Source organism: Carcharodon carcharias, chromosome 15 (assembly GCF_017639515.1).
Source record: "Carcharodon carcharias isolate sCarCar2 chromosome 15, sCarCar2.pri, whole genome shotgun sequence".
NCBI lineage: Eukaryota > Metazoa > Chordata > Chondrichthyes > Lamniformes > Lamnidae > Carcharodon > Carcharodon carcharias.
The window spans coordinates 70,615,292-70,637,426 of NC_054481.1; the positions used below are offsets into that span (position 1 = coordinate 70,615,292).

The 22,135-nt window shown below is 45.8% G+C and overlaps 3 protein-coding genes across 8 annotated transcripts in view; 1 reads left to right on the forward strand and 2 right to left on the reverse strand.

Moving 5' to 3' along the window:
• The window catches only part of snrnp25 (small nuclear ribonucleoprotein 25), a 54,586-nt gene extending 52,903 nt beyond the window's left edge, over positions 1-1,683 (reverse strand). Inside the window, exon 1 of the mRNA XM_041207235.1 lies at positions 1,448-1,683. The gene's annotated coding sequence lies outside the window, so the exon portion shown is untranslated. The remainder of the gene's footprint in view (positions 1-1,447) is intronic.
• On the forward strand, positions 1,598-11,017 carry polr3k (polymerase (RNA) III (DNA directed) polypeptide K). Its single transcript, XM_041207236.1, has 3 exons — positions 1,598-1,728; positions 6,320-6,407; positions 10,745-11,017. Exons 1-3 carry the CDS (start codon positions 1,618-1,620, stop codon positions 10,870-10,872), a joined length of 327 nt encoding a protein of 108 aa, XP_041063170.1. The 5' UTR covers positions 1,598-1,617; the 3' UTR covers positions 10,873-11,017.
• Positions 11,018-14,872: 3,855 nt separating this feature from the next.
• The window catches only part of cdip1 (cell death-inducing p53 target 1), a 51,088-nt gene continuing 43,825 nt past the window's right edge, over positions 14,873-22,135 (reverse strand). For all 6 annotated transcript variants that reach the window (XM_041205631.1, XM_041205630.1, XM_041205629.1 and 3 more), the window contains one exon: positions 14,873-17,871. In XM_041205631.1, coding sequence (XP_041061565.1) covers positions 17,760-17,871 — 112 coding nt within the window. In that variant the 3' untranslated portion in view covers positions 14,873-17,759. The remainder of the gene's footprint in view (positions 17,872-22,135) is intronic.

The following is a 22,135-nucleotide window of genomic DNA, read 5'->3' on the forward strand; positions in this document are numbered from 1 at the left end:
GTTCATGAGTGTGCGTGCATGCGTGCGTGTGCATCTGGCTCATGTCCAGTCTCAGGATGCTCACTCACCCTCATCCCCACACACCAACACACACTCAGACCCACTCACGCAGTAGGTGAGAGTGAGTGAGCTGCCTGAGAGTGAGCTGTAACTCTTATTGAGTTAACACAATTAAACCAAATTAACAAAATTGGGATAAATCAGGCACAGCCCCTAATTCAGGTCAGCTGTAAAACCAAGAACAAAGTTTAAAGGAACCTTACAAACTTTAAAACAAAATGTGGTAAAAGGGGTCGATAAAGCACCCCAGTCCCTGCGGTGCCCACCGAGCACGGAAGGCCTTGAGTGTGCCGGCAGACACCGCGTGCTCCCTCTCCAGGGACATCCGGCCGTGAACGTAGCCGCGGAAGAGGGGAGAGTGAGCTGTAACTCTTTCTGAGTCAAAACAATTCAACTAAATTAACAAAATTGGGATAAATCAGGCACAGCCCCTAATTCAGGTCAGCTGTAAAACCAAGAACAAAGTTTAAAGGAAACTTACAAACTTTAAATCAAAATGTGATTAAAGGGGTCGATAAAGCACCCCAGTCCCCGCGGTGCCCACCGAGCACGGAAGGCCTTGAGAGTGTCGGCAGACACCGCGTGCTCCCTCTCCACATAGCGAACGTAGCCGCGGAAGAGTGAGCTGTACGTGCACACTCTGACCCTCTCACACTAATGGTCACCTTCATTAATTACTCATTTTGTAATTGATCAATTTATTGCCTTGACATTTCAAGCTGTTTCTTTTCTTCATACCTCAAGTGTTTTTGAAATTCACGTTTAAAGTTGAGCCAAACCTTATCTTTCCAAAATTTGCTCAATGGCCCCTTGAGTGAGAAAAGATATGGAAATGTGGGCCCTCACGCACAAAGGTCAGACAAGCCTGGTCGAGGTAAATGCAATGACATAAAATACGTTAACTGCTCTTCTCCAATTAGTAAATGCCTCAAACTAGCTGCTACTGTGCATTGGTGGTGGAGGTGGAGTGAATGTTTGTGGATGGGGTGCGAATGAAGCGGGCTGCTTTGTCCTGAATGGTGTTGAGCTTCTTGAGTGTTGTGGGAGCTGCACTCATCCAGGCAAGTGGGGAGTGTTCCTTCACACTCCTAACTTGTGCCTTGTAGATAGTGGTCAGGCTTTGGGGAGTCAGGAGGTGAGTTACACGTAACCCCCACCCCAGGATGTTGAAAGTTTCTCTACCCCTGTGTGTGTGTGTGTATGTACCTCTCTTTCACCCTGTGTGTGTCCCTCGGTCACCCCTCCCTCCCCCTGTGCAGTTCCTTTCTTCTCTATGTCTCTCCCTCTGTTAAGCAGCATCTGTAACAAGACACGCTCTGTGTAACCGAAAAATACCCCCCCCTCCGCCCCCCATCATCAGCGCTCACTCACTCAGTCACTCAATTACCCAGTCGGTTAGACGGGGCCTGTTGTTCCGAGAGGAGGTTCTCCTGAAAGCCCGACCCACACCGAGCGGCACCCGGGCGGAAACCCGCCCCACACCGAGCGGGACCCGGGCGGAACCAGCCTCCGGGAGCTGTGCCGCTGGGGGGAGCAACCAAGCCGCGGTTTCCGGCGATGCTGCTCTTCTGTCCGACCTGCGGGAATGTCCTGATTGTGGAGGAAGGACAGAAATGTTACCGGTTCGCCTGTAACACCTGTCCCTATGTTCACAACATCACCCGGAAAGTGAGAGAAAACACAGTAAACTTTTCAGCAAGAAATCAGGGGGATGGGGATGGGGATGGGGGATGGGGGATGGGGGATGGGGGGATAAGGGGATGGTGGGGGGAGGGGGTGGGGGGAGGAGATGGGGGGATAGAGGGAGGAGGTGGGGGGATAGGGGGAGGAGGTGGGGGGGTGTGGGAGGTGTGGGGGGGGTGGGGAGGAGGAGGTGTGGGGGGGGTGGGGGAGGAGGTGGGGGGGGGAGGGGGTGGGGGGGAAGGGGGGGAGGAGGTGTGGGGGGGAAGGGGGGGAGGAGGTGTGGGGGGGAGGGGGGGGAGGAGGTGTGGGGGGGAGGGGGGTGGAGGTGGTGTGGGGGGGTGGAGGAGGTGTGGGGGGGATGGGGGGGAGGAGGTGGTGGGGGAGGGGGTGGGGGGATTGTGGGGGGGATGGGGGGGAGGAGGTGGTGGGGGAGGGGGGTGGGGGGATAGTGGGGGGGTGGAGGAGGTGTGGGGGGGGATGGGGGGGAGGAGGTGGTGGGGGAGGGGGTGGGGGGATAGGGGGATGGTGGGGGGAGGGGGAGGAGGTGGGGGGATAGGGGGGTGGGGGGAGGAGGTGGTGGGGGAGGGGGTGGGGGGATAGGGGGGTGGGGGGAGGAGGTGGTGGGGGAGGGGGGTGGGGGGATAGGGGGATGGTGGGGGGAGGGGGAGGAGGTGGGGGGATAGGGGGATGGTGGGGGGAGGGGGAGGGGGATGGTGGGGGGAGTGGGGGGAGGAGGTGGGGGGATTGGGGGGAGGAGGTGGGGGGATTGGGGGGAGGAGATGGGGGGTGGGGGAGGAGGAGGTGTGGGAGGGTGGGGGAGGAGGAGGTTTGGGAGGGTGGGGAGGAGGAGGTGGGGGGGGTGGGGAGGAGATGAGGGGGGGTGGGGGAGGAGGGGGGTGGGGGAGGAGGGGGGTGGGGGAGGAGGGGTGGGGGGGGAGGAGGGGTGGTGGGGGGATGGGGATGGAGGGGGGGATGGGGGGATGGAGGGGGGGATGGGGGGGTGGAGGAGGGGTGGGGGGATGGAGGGGGGGATGGGGGGGTGGAGGAGGGGTGGGGGGATGGAGGGGGGGATGGGGGGGTGGAGGAGGGGTGGGGGGATGGGGGGGTGGAGGAGGGGTGGGGGGATGGGGGTGGAGGAGGTGGGGGGTGGAGGAGGGGTGGTGGGGGGATGGGGGTGGAGGAGGGGTGGTGGGGGGAGGTGGTGGGGGGATGGGGGGAGGAGGTATGGGGGGGTGGGGGGGAGGAGGTATGGGGGGGTGGGGGGATGGGGGGGAGGAGGTGTGGGGGGGATGGTGGGGGAGGAGGTGTGGAGGAGGTGTGGGGGGGGTGGGGGTGGGGGGGATGGTGGGGGAGGAGGTGTGGAGGAGGTGTGGGGGGGATGGGGGTGTGGGGGGGGAGGTGGGGGGATGGGGGGAGGAGGTGGTGGGGGGATGGGGGGGGAGGAAGTGTGGGGGGGATGGGGTGGAGGAGATGTGGTGGGGGGATGGGTGGAGAGGAGGTGGTTGGGGGATGGGGGCGTGAGGAGGTGTGGGGGGGATGGGGGGGGAGGAGGTGTTGGGGGGGGGAGGAGGTGTGGGGGGGATGGGGGGGTGGGGGGGGAGGAGGTGGGGTGGGGGTGGGAGGAGGTGTGGGGGGGTGGAGGAGGTGTGGCGGGGATGGAGGAGGTGGTGGGGGGATGGGGGAGGAGGTGGGGGGGTGGGGGAGAGGAGGTGGGGGGGTGAGAGGGGGGAGGGGGTGGGGGAGAGGAGGTGGGGGGGTGAGAGGGGGGGAGGAGGTGGGGGGGGTGAGAGGGGGGAGGAGGTGGGGGTGGGAGGTGGGGAGATGGTGGGGGGGGTGAGAGGGGGGAGGAGGTGGGGGTGGGAGGGGAGGAGATGGGGGGGGGAGGAGATGGGGGGGAGGGGGGAGATGGTGGGGGGAGATGAGGGAGAGAGGGGGAGGAGGTGGGAAGGGGGAGATGAGGGAGAGGGGAGAGATGAGGGAGGAGGTGGGAACGGGGAGATGAGCGAGAGGGGGAGATGGGGGATGGGGGAGGGGGGAGATGAGCGAGAGGGGGAGATGGGGGAGGAGGGTGATGGGGGGGAGATATGGGGGTGAGATGAGGGGGGAGATGAGGGGGGAGATGAGGGAGGAGGGTGATGAGGGGGGAGGGGGGAAGGAGGGAGATGGGGAGGGGGTAGATGAGCGGATGGGGGGAGATGGGAGGGGGAGATGAGGGGAGGGAGGAGGGAGATGGGGAGGGGTAGATTAGAGGGAGTGGGAGATGAGGGGAGGGCGTAGATGAGGGGGAGGGGGAGGTGGGGAGGGAGAGATGAGGGAGGAGGGCGAGGGGGAGATGAGAGGGAGGGGGGAGGGGGAGATGGGGGAGATGAGGGGAGGGAGCGAGGGGGGAGATGAGGTGGAGCGGGGAGGGGGAGATGGCGGGGGAGGGGGTAGATGATGGGGGAGGAGGGGGAAGGTGGAGATGAAGGGAGGGGGAGATGAGAGGAGGGAGGAGATGAGGGGAGTGGAGTGATGAGGGGAGGTGGGAAGGGGGAGAGGGGGGAGATGAGGGGGAGGGGGAAGGTGAGGGAGATGGGGGGAGATGAGGGGACGGAGGAGGGAGATGAGGGGGAGGAGATGATGGGAGGGAGATGGGGGCAGAGGGAGATGAGGGGAGGGATGGAGATGAGGGGAGGGAGTGGGAAGATGAGGTGGGGGAGATGGTGAGGGAGGGGGGAGAGGGGTGGGATGGTGGAGGAGGGGGGAGATGGTGGAAGAGGGAGATGGGGGAGGGGGTAGAGGGGTGGATGGGGAAGGGGGTAGATGGAGGAGGGGGAGGGGGAGATGGGAGTGGGGAGATGAGGGAGAGGGGAGATGAGGGAAGGGGAGGGGGAGATGAGGGAGGGGAGGGGGGAGATGAGGCAGGGGGAAATGAGGGAAGGGAAGGAGGGGGAGGGGGAGATGAGGGAGGGGGAAATGGGGGAGGGGGAGGGAGGGAGAGATGGAGGGGTAGGGGAGAGGCGGAGATGAAGGGGGAGTGGGATTGGAAGGGTGGAGGAGGAGGCATGGGGAGGGGGAGGAATGGAGGGCGGTGAGTGAAAGATGGAGGGGGGAGAGGGAGAGATGGAGGGGGGAGGGGAGATGGTGCGGTTGGGGGAAGATGGAGGGGTGCGGGAGTGGAGAGTGGGGTGGGGGGTGGTGAGGGAGGGGGGAGATGAGTGGGGGGGTGATGGAGGGGTGGGGGAGGGGGAATGGGGAGGAGTCGGGGGAGGATGGAGGAGTGGGGGGATCGAGAGCTGGAGGGGGAGAGGAGCGATGGAGGGGTGGGGGAAGATGGAAAGATGGTGGGGGGAGATGGTGGGGGGAGATGGAGGGGTGGTGGGGTGAGTTAGAAATGGAGGGTGGGGTGGGTTTAGCGAGAAAAGAGTCGGGGAGGAAGAAAAGGTGGGGCAGGATGGTGTGGGGGAGGAAGAAAGGGTGGCAGGTTGGTGGGGGGAGGAAGAAAAGGGGGGTGGGGGAGGAAGAAAAGGGGGTAGGGGGAAGAAAGGATGGAGGAAAGAAAAGGGGGAGATGGGGGGAGGGAGGAAGCGGCGAGGAAAAGGGGGATTTTGGGGAAAGGTGAGAGGAGAAGGGGAGATGGGGGGGCGGGAGAGGAAAGGGGGAGATGGGGGGGCGGGAGAGGAATGGAGGAGATTGGGGGGTGCGGGAGAGGAATGGAGGAGATGGGGGGGGCGGGAGAGGAATGGAGGAGATGGGGCGGGAGAGGAATGGAGGAGATGGGGGGGCGGGAGAGGAATGGAGGAGATGGGGGGGCGGGAGAGGAAAGGGGGAGATGGGGGGCGGGAGAGGAATGGAGGAGATGGGGGGGCGGGAGAGGAATGGAGGAGATGGGGGGGCGGGAGAGGAAAGGGGTGGAAGGAGGGAGGTGTGGCAAGGGGGGAGAGGGAGGCTGGTGATTTAGGAGTGATATTAAGTGCTTTTTCACAGCAAGGTTACTGGAAATCTGGAACTCTCCCATGAGGTTGTGTCAATTGAAATTTTCAAAATTCAGATTTATTAGATATTTGTTAGGCAAGGTTGTTTTTTGCTGAGCACAAGTAAAACATTGGATCAGCCATGATCTGATAGAATGGGCTGCTCTTGCTGCTTCTGCTGTACTAGGCAACGCCTATATGTCTCTGACTGTTTTAAGGAAATATTTGATGCCAGAATTGTGTTGTACTCCGTGACATGTTGAGTCCAATTGATAAGACCCAAAATCAAAATACTGAGGATGCTGGAAATCTGAAATAAAAACCAAAACAAAAATTGCTGGAAACACTGAGCAGGTCAGGCAATATTGGTGGGCAGAAAAAGAGAGTTAATGCTTCAGGTCTGTGAACTTGCATCAGATGAGATATACCCTTCAGAGAGTGTGTCAGTGATTATTGTAATTTTGTGTGTTAATTAAAATTAGCCATAATCACTTTCATGTGTAGAATACTGGAAACTAACATATATTGGAAAAAATGATATTAATTGTGTACAAGGCAATTTTCCTCTGTGAACTAAGGACTTTGTGTGCTAAATAATGGGTGATTTTTCCTTTGTGTTGTAGGTAACAAACAGAAAATACCCCAAACTAAAAGAAGTTGACGATGTGTTGGGTGGAGCTGCTGCTTGGGAAAATGTTGACTCTACAGCAGGTATGGCATGACTTAATTTTTCAAATGACCATGCATTGTTTTAAGATGGGAATATAAGTTACACCATAAGTTGCACTATTCTACAATAATAGGGTAGTGGTAGTCATGGTGTCAGGATCTCCCTGGAGATCGATAACTTTTAAAAAGAAATCCAAACTTCTAATTAAAAGCTGAAAGACTGACTCATCAAGATTTCACATTTTAAAACGTTTACTGTAACAAACGACTAAAACCACTTTTAACGAAACACTATCTTTGTAGGAAATTCAAACTTTAAAACCAAAAGACAGAATCGCTCTCCACTCCACCCACACACACACACACACACACATAACTGCCCCACCCCCTTCCAGAATCAATCCAAAGTGCTTCTTAGCTCCTAAGGATTTATTCATGTTCTTTTCTAACCTGATAACTTGAAATATTAGAACCATCTTTCACAGTGAGGTTTTCTTTTCCTGGGGACTGTCCCTCTAGCACAAGCTAGGCAACTTTCAACCTTGTTTTGACTCCCATGAATTTGATCCTTATCACCCGAGTGTGAGTTCCCACTCTCATTCCTGCGTGGTAAACCATAGAGACATTTTGGTTTCTTGCTGTTCCTGGATCCGGGCAGGTTGCAGAACAGGTCACATGACTCCCTTCCTTTGTCCTTATCTTAAATTTGAAGATACAGTCCTAAAATATAGCACTCTTTTAAACCTCAATGGGCAACGTTAATCCAAAGGACAGAAGTTCAAATCTTATTATAGTAGCTTCCTACTCTAAAGCATTGCAGTTTTAGTTTTTTTCCCTTTTGGAAAATTTACTCAAAATTGCATAATTTACAGTTCTAAAATGCCTGATGTTTTGGAAATATAAATGAAGACAAGTGCATGGATAACAATAGAGGATTGAGATTCTTGCATGGAAAGTATTACAAAATGTAATAGCGGATTTAATTTTCTTTTGAGGATCATGTGAGCAGGCTAAATGACATCACAATGATTGACAAAGTTGTCTTGATTCAGTAGCAGCGTACTCACCTTGTGGCTTCAAGTCCCACTTCAGGGGAGCACGTAGTCTAGGCTGACACTTTCATAGAATACTGAGAGATCTCTGCCTTGTAAGAGGTGCCATCTTTCAGTTTAGAAGTTAAATCCTGTGTGGATGTAAAAGAGCTCTGAGCATGATTTGAAAAACAACAGGGAACTCTTCTTGGCAACCTGGACAATATTTATCCCTTGATGCTCCTGGTATGGGCTGGATTTTATTTACTCTTGTCAATAAGTGTTTTTTTTTGCAGTTTTGCTGCAATTAGTTGTGTAATCATGTTTTTCCAATCCTCCTAGACAATAGATGGAGAATGTTGAGTTTAACTTGTCCAACAATAGCTCATGGACTTCTTTGTCACGAAGATCCAGACCATACGAACACTGCCTCTGCCACTTCCTTACCTCCCACTAGCCCATCTTGCCAAACTTCCTCTTATGTTTATCTCCCTTCCTTGGCCTGAACTCGCATCTTACTCCAGTTTCTCTCCTGTCTCCCTTCATGCCCCCTCTCAGCTCATCTTATCCATGAGGACTAACTCCTTCTCCTTTAATCCTATTCCCACTAAACTGCTGAACATTCAGCTTCCTCTCCTGGCCCCCATGTTAGCTGATATTGTTAACCTTTCTCTTTCCCTTCTCTCTCTCCTCTAAATTTGCTGTCATTATCCCTCTCAATAACTCAACCTTGACTCCACCATCCTTGCAAACTACTGCCTCACCTCCCAGCTTTCCTTTGCTCTCCTTTAACATGTTGCCATCTCCAAAATCTTTGCCCATCTTTGCCAGAACTCTAGGTTTGAATCCCTCCAATCAAACAGCATCATGGGAGAAACAATCTGATTGGAAGAGCACCTCTTCACAGATTCTGCCTCCTGTGCTGATTGCCCCTCCAATCAAAGTACAAGGGGGTGACCTTTCTTGAATTTTTTGCCGCTGTCATTGAGTTTTCTATGAGCTATTTGTGACTTTTGCAGGACGAATTCACCCACCACCATGTGTATTTCGAACCTTGTTTTCACATGTTTGCTGATGGCACCCAGCTCTACCTCATCATCAGCTCTCTTGATTACTCCGCTGTTTCCCAATTGTCAAGCTGCTTATCTGGTATCCAGTACTGCATGGGCAGAATTTTCCTACTATTAAATATTGGGAAGAAAGAAGCTATTATCTCCAGTCCCCACTTCAAACTCCATTCTCTAGCTACCAACTCTATCCCTTTCCCTGACAAATGTCTGAAATTAAATCAGACTGGTTGCAAACTTGTTAGAGGTCAATCATTCCAGCCCTGGTACATCGCTGCAGGAGTTCCTCAGGGTAGTGTCCTAGGCCTAACCATCTTCAGCTGCTTCATCAATGACCTTCCTTCCATCATAAGGTCAGAAGTGGGGATGCTCGATGATGATTACACAATGTTCAGCACCATAGCAACTCCTCGGATACTGAAGCAGTCAGTGTCCATATGCAGCAAGACCTGGACAACTTTGAGGCTTCAGCTGATAGGTGGCACGTAACATTCGTGCCAGGCAATGACAATCTCCAACAAGAGTGAATCAAACCATGTCCCCTTGACATTCAATGGGAATACCATTGCTAAATCCCCCACTATCAACAACCCAGGGGTTACCAATGACCAGAAACTGAACTGGACCAGCGTATAAATACTGTGGCTACAAGAGCAGGTCAGAGGCTGGGAATTCTGCAAACAGTAACTCACCTCCTGACTCCCCAAAGCCTGTCCATCTACAAGTTAGGATGGAATACTCTCCACTTGCCTGGATGAGTGCTGCTCCCACAACACTCAAGAAGCTGGACTATCCAGGACAAAGCAGCCCACTTGATTGGCACCCCATCCACAAACATTCACTCTTTCCACCACCAACGCAAAGTAACAGCAGTGTGTACCATCTACAAGATGCACTGCAGGAACTCACCAAGCCTTCTTCAAGAGCACCTTCCAAACCCACAACCTCTGCCACCAAGAAGGACAAAGCAGTAGACACATGGGAACACCACCGCCTGCAAGTTCCCCTCCAAGCCACTCACCATCCTGACTTGGAACCATTTTGCTGTTCCTTCATTGTTACTAGGTCAAAATCCTGGATCTCCATTCCTAACAGCACTGTGGGTGTACACCACATGGACAGCAGCAGTTCAAGAGGGTGGCTCACCATCACTTTCTCAAGGGCAGTTGGGGATGGGCAATAATTGCTGGCCCAGCCATTTCTCACATCGTTTGAAAGAATAAAAGTTAACCTTTGAATTTGATGGGCTTCCAACCACATAGCTGCGCTATCACTCAAGCTATTTCATTTCGGTAATTTTGCTCCTGCCTCAGCTCATTGGCTAAAAACCCTCATCTATGCCTTTGTTTTCTTTGGACTATTTTTTTGGAGTCACATGTAGGCCTGACTGGGTAAGGACAGCAGATTTCCCTTCCTAAAGGACATTAGTGAACCATATGGGTCTTTGCAGCAATCGATGATAGTTTCATGGTTACCATTACTAAGACTACCTTTATAATTCCAGATTAATAATTGAATTCAAATTCCACCAGCTGCTGTGGTGGGATTTGAACCCATGTCCCTAGAGCATTAGCCTGGGCTGAATTCAGTGACATTACCAGTACACCACCATTTTCCACTGAGATGGTGGCATAGTGGGAATGTTCAACACACTCCTGGCTGGCCTCCCACATTCTACCCTCTATAAACTTAAGGTCCTCTAAAACTACTGCTCTTGTCCTAACTCGCACTAAATCCTGTTCATCTGTCAACCCTATGCTCTCTGACCCACATTGGCTCCCGGTCAAGCAATACCTTGATTTTAAAATTTCTCATCTTTGTTTTCCAGAGACCCCCCAGTGTAATGCCAGTCTCTTGAGCATCCTTGATTTTAATCTATCTACCATTGGTGGCAATGCTTTCAGCTGACAAGGGCCTAAGCTCTTGAATTCCCTCCCTACACCTCTTCACCTTCCTTAAAATCTCCTTCTTTCACCAAGATTTTGGTCTTCTGCCCTAATACTGTCTTGTGTGGCTTGTGTCTAGTTTTGCTCTAAGCTCTTCTGTGAAGCACTTTGGGGCATTTTACCACATTAAGGGTGCTGCATAAATGTTTATTGTCTGAGCATTACAATAAAATCATGTTGGCGAAATCAGTTTGGATGGAGAAAATTTGTACACGTACACCATTTGTTACTTACATTACATATAATTCATATGGAAGTGGTTATTAGTTGTACTAATTGGAGAAAGACTTCAATCCTTTAAGTTATGACTTTTTGTCCTGTATGTATTTATGCAGAAACCTGTCCCAAATGTGAACATCCTCGAGCATACTTCATGCAAATACAAACCAGATCTGCTGATGAACCTATGACAACATTCTACAAGTGCTGCAATCCAGGATGTGGGCATCGCTGGAGGGATTAAGTTTCTTAACACACTGAATCCAGATAATTATGAATGCATGTCAACTACTGATGATGGTTGAAAGACATATGCTGATTAATGCCACTAACATTCTAAAATACTTTTTTGAAGCTCCTTTTATGTCTATTAAAAGAAATTGATTGGATGTCGTCTTTGTTTTTTCTCATGATCAGAACAGCTACTAGCATTTAGAAATTGATTTTGAGGGGCTGAGAATAGAACTTGGGAAATTAAAATGAGCAGCAATATTGGCAAACAATGATGTAGAACAATGGGAAATAGTTAAAATGGTGTTCATCAGAGTGCAAGGAAAATATATTCCACTGAAATGAAAGCGACTAAACACTAGTGGGACTCCATGGATGATAAAGACATAAGGGAACAATTGAGGGTTAAGAAAGAGGCATTAAGTACATAGACAACAGGAGTGCAGGATAAAAAAAATTAGAAAGGCAGAAAAGAACTAAGAAATTCAATTATCAAGGAAAATGAAACAAAATTATGAAATATTTGTAGTGTTGATGGCCCTGAGCCTTTTACAGTTATAGAAATGGACTGGCCACAAAGCTCAGTTCTGAGACTGACATAATATTGGAACAAGTTTCATAAATGATAGCAAAAAATTCAGGCGGTGATTTACAGTCTAATACGGGATATATACTTCCTGTATTATTCTGGACGGAAGAGCGCAAAGCAAATCTTGCAGCTTTTGGTCTCTCTGCTGTCTATTCAGTTTTGGTTTTTCCTCCTCCTCTGCTTGAGTCTTTTTTATCCTGGCTATTATACGATTAACCCCTCCCTGTGCCCAGACACAGTTCACATGAGCAATGCTAGCCTCACTTAGTCAAGTAAGTTTTTTGTATCCACAGTTTAAGTGAGAAATGCTAATGTTAATCATGCCTTGTTCTGTGTATTCATTGTTCTATTTCTTACCAAGGCTGCTACATCCTGTTGCCATTTATTTGACAAACGCCCCTGTATTAGCTTACACAAGCAGTTTCGAGGTTTACCTTTCAGCTGCAGTAAGTGTATTTTTAAACTTTGGCATCAATTTATATTATGCCCAATTTCTACATTTTCCTACCTCACTATACTACAAAAGGGTTCTTTATTAGAGTTGGTAATCTTATATTTTACAGGCACATATGTTAATGAACCAAGAGGAATATCAATCAGAATTTTACATGATTCAAAACTATTCCTGTCATTGCTTTAAGTTGTTTCAGTCAAAGGGGGTATAGATTCCAAAATCCATAAGGATAGTTGAACAGAAAAGGGGAAGGTTAGCTCTGAGGGTAGTTAAGATTTATGGAACTGTTTTAAAGAACAGTTTACTGTGTGAAGTCATGTGTTTAAGTGTAAATGTGTTTCATTTGTTTTTCTTTATTCTTTTAATTTTTTCTATAAAATCATTACAACTAGTCGGGGACATCATTTCCTTGTTCTATACAAATTGCAAAAATCATTTTGGCAGCTGTTTCAAGTTTCCCTCTGATATTTAAGCAGCTCGCCATTTACCATGCACTATGCCATAACATTTAATTCTGGGCTTGAGCCGGGACACCCTGGTCCATTCCTCCATCACCCTCTACACCTCAACCCCCTCCCACAGCACCTTCCTATGCAACCACAGAAGGTGCAATACCTGCACCTTTACTTCCCCCCTCCTCACCGTCCAAGGGCCCAAACACTCCTTTCAAGTGAAGCAGCACTTCACTTACACTTACCTCAATTTAGTCTACTGCATTCACTGCTCCCAATGCGGTCTCCTCTACGTTGGAGAGACCAACAGCAGACTAGGTGACTGCTTTGCAGAACACCTTCAGTCTGTCCGCAAGCATGACCCAGACCTCCCTGTCACTTGCCATTTCAACACACCACCCTGCTCTCATGCCCACATGTCCGTCCTTGGCCTGCTGCAATGTTCCAGTGAAGCTCAACGCAAACTGGAGGAACAGCATCTCATCTTTCGACTAGGCACTTTACAGCTTTCCGGATTGAATATTGAGTTCAACAACTTTAGATCATGAACTCTCTCCTCCATCCCCACCCCCTTTTTCCAATAATTTATATATATTTTTCTTTTCCCACCTATTACCAGTATTTTTAAATGTATTTCCATCCTTGTTTTATCTCTACCTTTTAGCCTATTTCGATCTCTTCCCCCCAACCCCAATAGGGCTTTGTGTCATTTGCTCATCCTGCTTTCTACCCTTAATGTCACCATTAGCACATTTCTTAGCTAATATTACCACTGTCAACACCTTTGTCCTTTTGTCTGTGACATCTTTTGGCAATCTCCACCTATCACTGGCCCTCTATCCAGCTCTACCTGTCCCAACCCCCCTTAAACCAGCTTATATTTCACCTCTTCTATTTTTCCTTAGTTCTGGTGAAGAGTCATATGGACTTGAAACATTAACTGTATTCCTCTCCGCAGATGCTGTCAGACCTGCTGAGTTTTTCCAGGTATTTTTGTTTTTGCCCTAATATCACCTTATGTGGCTCAGTGTCTAATTTGCTTTACAATGCTCCTTTGATGCACTTTGAGATGTTTTATTACATTAAAGATGAACTTCATATTGTCCACATTTACTGCAAGATAATGTTTAATGTAGACAGTGGCTTAAATGAAAAAAAATTCTACTTTAAATAAATGTTGCAGAAATAACAACTTGCATTTATATCTTGTTCGTTCTTTGAGGCAAAGATGACTACGTTATTTGGGTCCTCCATCCCCACCCCCTTTCCATTTCTTCACCCTTCCTTTTGCTTTTTCCAATAATTTATATAGATTTTTCTTTTCCCACTTATTTCCATTATTTTTAAATCTATATCTTTTATGCCCTGCTAGTCTTTCCACCCCACTCCCACTAGAGCTGTACCTTGAGTGAAACAAAAACAGAATTACCTGGAAAAACTCAGCAGGTCTGGCAGCATCGGCGGAGAAGAAAAGAGTTGACGTTTCGAGTCCTCATGTTGGGAGGGGGAGAGAGGGAGAGGAAGAGAGATAGAGGGAGAGAGAGGAAAAGGGAGCACTCCCTTTCCCTCTCTCTCCCTCTTTTTCTCCCCCCAAACACACCTTAAACCAGCTTATATTTCAACTCTTTCTTGGACTCAAACTCAAGTTCTGTTGAAGGGTCATGAGGACTCGAAACATCAACTCTTCTCCGCCGATGCTGCCAGACCTGCTGAGTTTTTCCAGGTAATTCTGTTTTTGTTTTGGATTTCCAGCATCCGCAGTTTTTTTGTTTTTATCTCTGTACCTTGAGTGTCCTGCCATCCATTCTTAATTAGCACATTCGTTTAGATAATATCACCAGCTTCAACACCTCTTTGTTCTTCTGTCTGTGACATCTTTTGAGTATCTGCTCCTATCACTGCTTGCTTATCCCCACAACCACACTCATCCCCCCCCCACCCCATCCCCCACCTTAAATTTCACCCCTCTCCTAATATTCACTCAGTTCTGTTGAAGGGTCAGGAGGACTCGAAACGTCAACTCTTTTCTTCTCCGCCAATGCTGCCAGACCTGCTGAGTTTTTCCAGGTAATTCTGTTTTTGTTTTGGATTTCCAGCATCTGCAGTTTTTTTTTAATCTACGTTATTTGGGTGGTTTGGTAAGGTTCCAGTGGGTACCTAAGGCCAATCTGCACCCAGAAGTTTCTGCTGCAAACAGGACAGAATACCACAAATGATAGCGTTTTGAACAAGTTGCTGGCTCAGGAATTTCTCTCCTTGCTCATTTATGTTGCACCTTTAACATAGTAAAGGTGCTTCACAGTCACATCATGGAACAAAGGAATGTACTGCCTGGGAGTGTCTTGGAAGCAGATTCACTTGTGCCTTTCAAAAGAGAATAGGATAATTATCTGCACAGAAAAAGGTCAGTGGGAGTGGCTGGGTTGCTCTTAGAGACAGGTCAAATGGCCTCCTGTACTGCTGGAACCATTCTATCATTCTATAAATAAGTTGTTATTGAATCAAGAAAACATCAGAATGAGCTTCACAACACAATTGTGCCATTAACATTTATTAATTTCCAAGTTGCAGATACCCATTTGTACATTAGATAAGAGATAATGCATGGACATGTACATGTATAGAATGCTTAAATAATTAGCTTGCACACAACATAAGCTGACTCAACCAATAATGGGTTGAGTTATTAAAAAAAAACCATTAGGCCACAGATCTGTCTAGCAAGAACTTCAGCATTTTATACATACTGCCTCTTTCTTCAACTAGCACAAATAATGCTTTTGGAACAGGTTTCCAACACTGCCATGTATCACTTAAACACCAAAAGTGATTAGATACTACAAGATGACCCTGTTAATATTTAAACCCAAGTTCTGCAGTCAGGCATTTATTATATCATCAATACTCGAATCTTCCTCCATTTCCTCATGAAAGATGATAAAGGCAAGTAAATTATTCATGTTAGCTTTGCAGGTGTGCAAAGAAAAGATAGGCATTAAAGAAAAAGAGTGCAAAACAATTTGCCATCTGTGTTTGTGGCTTTAATTGTAGTTTGTATTGCCAGATGTACTTAAATATATAGAAAGTAATAGTTAATTACGTGGAATTTTTAAACTAAACTTATAATCTGGTGTAGAAGCACTTAAAAGCTTCACATTAAGGAATAGATTGCTATATAACCACAAAAAGTAGATGGTCCCAAGTAGACCTATTTTTAAAAGGAATCCAGTATTTTGCAGTTACCCAGACAACATTCTTGTGAAACTATTAGAAAAATTAACATGATTAATTAACTCTCCCACCCATGTGGTCTCCAGCACAGTAAAAAAGATCTGATGCCCTTGTATCCATCAAGATGATTAAACTGCAATTTTGGGGTAAATAAACATGATTTGTTTTTCCTCTAATAACCGATAGCTTTCACAAATGTTCTCTGAATGCGAGGAGGCCCACTTAGAATGTCTTATTTTTGTCAAAATGCCATTAGCTTCATCAGTCTTCAACAGCAAGGCTCCATTTTACAGCAGAAGATTTTTTTTGTAAGTGCCATAAAATGCAGTCCACATGTGAAAATGACTTGCATGGCATCCTTTCACAATGATTCACTTCAATTAACAAAATAGAATTGGGGAACTAGATATATTGCATTTACAGCAGTCATGAAAGTGTCTAGTCTTTCTTCTGACAATGCCACCATTACTACAAGGTAGAATTAGAAAAGGCTGCTTATGTCCAATACTTTTGCCTCCCGTTGTATCGAAGAAAGGAGGAAATAATGTTTTGGACCCCTGCTGTTAGACTTACTAGCAATCTGAACCGAGGGACCAAGATTGGTTGAAAAATTGCTAATATCTAAAATAATTTCCGTTTTCCTAACCATCAACAAATGCTATGTCTAATAATACTGGTTACCTTTAGTACTAAATTGATGCATAAGTAATAGGCACATTAAAACAAAGCAGGCTGGATGGAGATTCGGCACATGTAGATTCTTCTGCTCCTCAAAAGATAAATACACCTGTCATTAAATTTCTTGTGTTGCATTCACTTATTTTCAAAGCAGAATACATTCTGTAACAATTCTTTGCAATTTCATAATGCAGGTTGTACAGTACGAATAATATCAGAGTGGAAGTTCACATATGCTGCATAAGTTCTCAGCAAAGGCAATACTTGCAAGCTGCTGAAAATTGCACAAGCATCAGAGCATTTTTATTACACATATTTTGAATATATAATCCAAGATTTCTGCACTGTACAATATTTCAAAACGCTACTATAAAGAACATATCAGGAGATTCCAGTACAGTTATCTGTATTGTAACTGAAAAAATTAAAAACTTCCATGGATGCACAAAATATAAGCTATGCATCATTCATCTTTTAAACATTGGATTTGTAATTTTTAGAAACTACCTGCTGTACAAGCTCCATTATATGGGTTAAAAAGGACTTTTTGACTGACTTATGATTGCACTATAAACACAATAAAAGTCATTTGTCATAGCTCGGAACTTTTTTGATTCTTCGTTTGAAACCATCAGTGTGGCATCAACCAACTGACAAGTGTGAAATTCATATTTTAGCAAAACATTTCATCTCATCAAAATAAATACTGCTGTTCTAAAACATACTCTCATTACCACCTCGGTACCTTTCTCAACAATCTACATATCAGTTTTGGAAATGTGGCCTTTAGAGACCTGTACCAGGGTCAGCTTTTGAACAAAACAGAATACTTCAGTAAGATGCAAGTTTTACAATTATTACAGAAATACAAATAATACAGAATAAATTCATGCATATATGCTCCCATGAAGAAGCATCAGGAGTGTAAGACAACAACATTTAATTTCCCTGGGGTTTTACATATACACACATACTTCGGTGTTGATTTTCTACATAGCACATGAATTATTAAATTGAATATTGAAAAATAAACCGAATGCATCGCAAAAATATTACTGCAGTGTGCAACAGTTAGGGCCTGAAGGCAGATTGCTGAAAGATATCCTAAACCAGTTATTTTCCCTTACTTCCCAAACACCATTCAGCACAATAATCAAATATAGAATAAATGGCTCAGGATTCAAAACTGAATGCCATTTTAAAAGACAACTATCCACAGGTTTTGCTGTACTGGGAACTTTAAAAGTTGAAGTCATTTGTTAGCTAGGGTATGACATTTATACTGTTTACACAGAATTAATACATAAATAAATTCTTCAACTGAATCACATGTTCTGCAAGTAAGGCATTCACAGTTGCTTGTAATTACAGCACAGTACAATGCTGCAAGTATTACAATCATTTGGATATAACATGTAAATTAAAATAAAAATTGAACATTAAGTTTGCCATTTTAAGGTTATCCCAACACTACTTGGGCAGGGTCAGGACTGCTGTTAGCATACCCGCTTGTATGTATATATGTAGGCTTTACAGTTTGGACAAGTGTGCATCACATCCTTCAGATCATCTATTAAGCAGGGGATTAAGCAGCAGCCTAAGTCACACCTAGATTAAAACAAAGAAGTTGGTAAAAATTTTATGCAACCATATTTCTACGGCTTAATCTGTTATAGATCAAACAGTGGTACCATCAAAGGTTGTTGCAAATGAAGCAGAGACATTATCAGTTGCACCTGTAATTTTCTCAGCCTTGTTAGAACTGTAGGCTGGAATGCCTCAGAGTTCAAAACAAATCCGTTACTTTTGTGTAGTATAATCAACAAATCAAAAACATCACGTTACTGGCTTATTCTGTAGGCATAGCCACACTAAAAATCAGCAACACACTATTTGTTATAGCCAGGAGGGGGGCTAATTTAAACAGCACTAATTTCTCCTCTCACCACCCGTCTGCAAACAAAGGTGTTTTTGATTTGCTTCCCCTTTTACAAGCGGTGGCGTATTTCCCAACCTCTCGGTTTTGGTGTGATCCAATTTCTATTAATAACCCCACAGCAAACTTGAGATAGGGTAAACTCAAAGGGTTAGTTTATTTGTGTATACAAAACAAGGGAGCAGGGTCGCAAAGTTGCCTCCTTTGTATTTATACAGTAAAAGAGGGATAGTGAGAAGATAGATTTACATTGCAGAGACCACAGAGAAAAGAAATAATGTTTCATGTGATTTCCAGAGTCAAGAATCAAAGTCCAAAGAGGTATTCCTTCATGGAGGTCGGTGGGCTGAAAAACCAACGCTGGTTAATTCACTTTTCTGGTGGTGCTGACTTCATACAATGAGATAGGCATGCAGAGATAAATCAGTCTTGTAAAGAAATAGTTTAATTCTAATTATTTCTGGGTTACTATTGATTGAACCTGGTTGGAGCCATCCAAAGTTTGCAAATTAAAGTACCCTCACCCCTCAATCAGCCAGGCCTGACTTTCACCCAACCCGCACCCCACCTAACCCCAACCCCGGGCCAGGTCCGATTCTGCCCCCCAACAAGGCCCGGCCCAACCACCCCCACCAAAGGCACAGCCCAACCTCCCCTCCCCCGCCACAACCCCCCAAGGCCCAACCCGACCCAAATTTTGACTTTTACAATTTTTTCTTAAGGATGAAAATATATTTTAAATGCTCCATCATAGCAGCAAGATATGTAAAAATTAAAAAGGTACCTCCCCAATTTTAGTAATACGAGGCCGCTTTCCATCTACTAGCTAATGCATGGGTACTTTTTCCATTGTTACATTTTGGTGGTGACAACTTGGTTTGAGAGGGTCTGTGATAAACTGCATTGTAAAACAAACATTTATTAACAGGCTCCCATGCCACAACCAAAGAATAACAATAATAGCAATTCATAAAAGCAGAACTCGCTTCAACAATCTGCTTAGAATTTCCCCTAAATATCAGTTTGCTTAAACTGAGAAAAAGAACAAATTTATATATATATTCCCCAATTATATTTGTCACAAGGTCCCAATATTTTAATCCTGAACACCTCATAAATGTGATGGATACTGTTCTGAGCAGTCCAAGAAGTAGCTGACACATCAAACCTGTCTCCCCAGCGTCCAACTTTCACCAGCCAGGCATCCAACTACATTCTGAATAATACATTCTCTGCTACCTTATCTAGGAAACAATTCCACTCATTTATTATCCTTCACAGCAAAACAAAATCTCAAATACTTTCCACAAAAGTAAATTTATACGATTTGATCCTATGGGTCGGACTTAACTTTAAAGTAATATTCAGCTACACTATTTTGTATGTCATTAATTGTTTCAAGCTTAAGCTTCTCTTAACTTGTTCATATACTTCACTTTTAACATTCAATCATTTTTGCTGCAACACCCCTTCAAATACATCATTAGCTTCAATGGTGGCTAAAATCGAACAGTGCTTCAGGTGTGACATATCCTCTGCATCGGTCTTCTACTGAACTGGTTGACAAACCCAAGAATTCTATTTGATTTTTTTTTTTTAAATTGTTTCACCATATTTACTTTACATAGAATTGGACCTAGTAATTTTCCATTCAATGTGTAAAATTCATTTTCTGCCCAGTTACATAGTGGGTCTAAACCTATCTCCAATGAGCATTAACAAACCAATAATAAATCAAACTGGGCAAGAACAAATACCTATTTAATTTTCTTATTGAGTTCTCTGCTGGTCCTTGGCGATTATTAGGTGAACCACAGCAAAGCAGTGTGATTTTTTTCTTTACTATGGGTAGGGTGCAGAGGCAGGCCCCTAGTGTACCTCAGCTGGAATGGGGATCGACCCTGTGCTATTGGCATTAATCTGATTCACACACTAGCCAACTGAGCTAATTGGCTCCCCCGATAGTTTTTAAAAAACAGATATCATTACTAGGTGCAATTATTTGTGCTTGAAGTTATACACTGCTAATTGATGGAGGGCGACCAAATGAAAATGGAGATTTGACTTGAATGTGAATTTAAAGTGGGGCCGTGGGGAGGGAGAACAAAGTCACTCAATTGAAAGTAGGTAAAAATAACAACTTAACTATCAGTTATTGTAGATATCACAGCACAGAAAGGAGCAGTCGTGCATGGCTCCTGTAGGATGAGAGAAGTATCAGGTAGCAGATGTTAACTTAGACAAGCATATTTGCAGGAAATGTTTGCAACAGAGATTACTTAAACTCAAGAACCCAACTTGAGGTAGAGTTGTAGATAATCTACCATATCATGGAGCGAAGTGAGAGTTATGAGGCAACAGTTTGAGGGTAGTCATCCCCACTGCGGAGTTGCAGTGCTGGAGGAAGCTGCAGTGGCCATTCACAGAGAAAGTGAGGTGGGACAGATTAAATGTCCAGAGCACATTATCTTCTCTATCATACTTGCAGCACTGGCTTTCTGTGGAGGAGGCAATTCTAGGCAGGGCCATCAAATGGATTAAAATAGCACCAACAAATGTGACATGGCTCGAGGATGCTGGTGAGGCTCATCAGCAAATCAGTTAAGAATGCAGTAGAATTAGAATACTTCATTGTTAAGAGGACTCAGCACCATTTTCTGCAATCTAAAGTGAGGGGGCAAGGGACATTTCAGAAAGGCTGGAAAAGATCATGGAAAGGGGTACAGAACAATATGTCTTTGAGTTCACATGAAAGCCAACAATAGACAAAAGACCCAAAGTTCTGCAAACAGAGTTTAGATTACGAAATGGGGCTTAAATAGAGGTAGACAGGAAGATCAGGAAGCCCAACACGGTTGAAAGGGTGGGTCAAAAAGAGGACTTCCCTTTTATACTGGGTGAGATGAGAACTATTTTGTAAGCGTGGACTACATCTGGACAGAAAGGGAGCTAATGGATTAGCAACCCAGGTATAAATAGGGAAGTGAACAGTCACTTAAAACAAGAAATGAGGACAGGTAAAACAAAAGCAACCAGAAATACCAAGGAGAAAGTAGGATTAAATTAAGTAATTCAGAAATAATAAAAAGGAATACAGGTGGAAAACCCCTCTACCAGGGATGAAGGGACAAGATGCTAGCTAGGACAAAACAACATTCAAGAGAAAAGGAAGAGCATTAAATACAAGAAAAATAAAGTGCATGTATTGTAATGTACAGCGTGCAGGAAATAAACCAAGAATTAGCAGAAATTATTTCACATGGAGATATGGATCTAATAGTGCTAATAGAAACTGGAAATGACTGGAAAATAAACAGGTTATAATTTATTTGAAGAAAAATATGTGCTACAGAGAACACGGGTTTCCTAAAAAAAAAGCTTGAGTCAATATCTAATTAGTCGTGCACTCTGCTCTTTCACTATTGTGCTACAGATGTTTCTTTCTCAGGTATTTGTTCAATTCTGTTTTCTGCCTTTCAGGCAGTACATTCCAGATCATCATAACTTGCTGCATAAAGCACGTTCTCATTTCCCCTCTGGTTCTTTTACCAATTATCTTAAATATATAGCAATTGTTGTATTGGTGGAATAATACTGATCCTGCTTGATTGGAACCCCATCCCACCATCTCAAACATTCACTCCCTTCACCACCGACGTACACTGGCAGTAGTGTGTACCATCTACAAGATGCACTGCAGCAACTCACTTTGACAGCACCTTCCAAACCCATGACCACTACCACCTGGAAGGCCAAGGGCAGCAGATGCATGGGAACACCACCACCTGGAAGTTCCCCTCCAAGCCACTCATCACCCCGAGTTGGAAATATAGCACAGTACCTTCACTGTCACGGGGTGAAAATCCTGGAACTCCCTCCCTAACAGTGCTGTGGATGTACCTACACCACATGGACTGCAGCGGTTCAAGAAGGCAG

What these genes read in the sequence shown, in the direction of transcription:
- polr3k (XM_041207236.1), top strand. Translation starts at nt 1,618, where the DNA reads ATGCTGCTCTTCTGTCCGACCTGCGGGAATGTCCTGATTGTGGAGGAA. An exon ending in TTCACAACATCACCCGGAAA is followed by an intron (nt 1,729 to 6,319) that starts GTGAGAGAAAAC and finishes TTTGTGTTGTAG; the next exon opens with GTAACAAACAGAAAATACCC. An exon ending in AAATGTTGACTCTACAGCAG is followed by an intron (nt 6,408 to 10,744) that starts GTATGGCATGAC and finishes GTATTTATGCAG; the next exon opens with AAACCTGTCCCAAATGTGAA.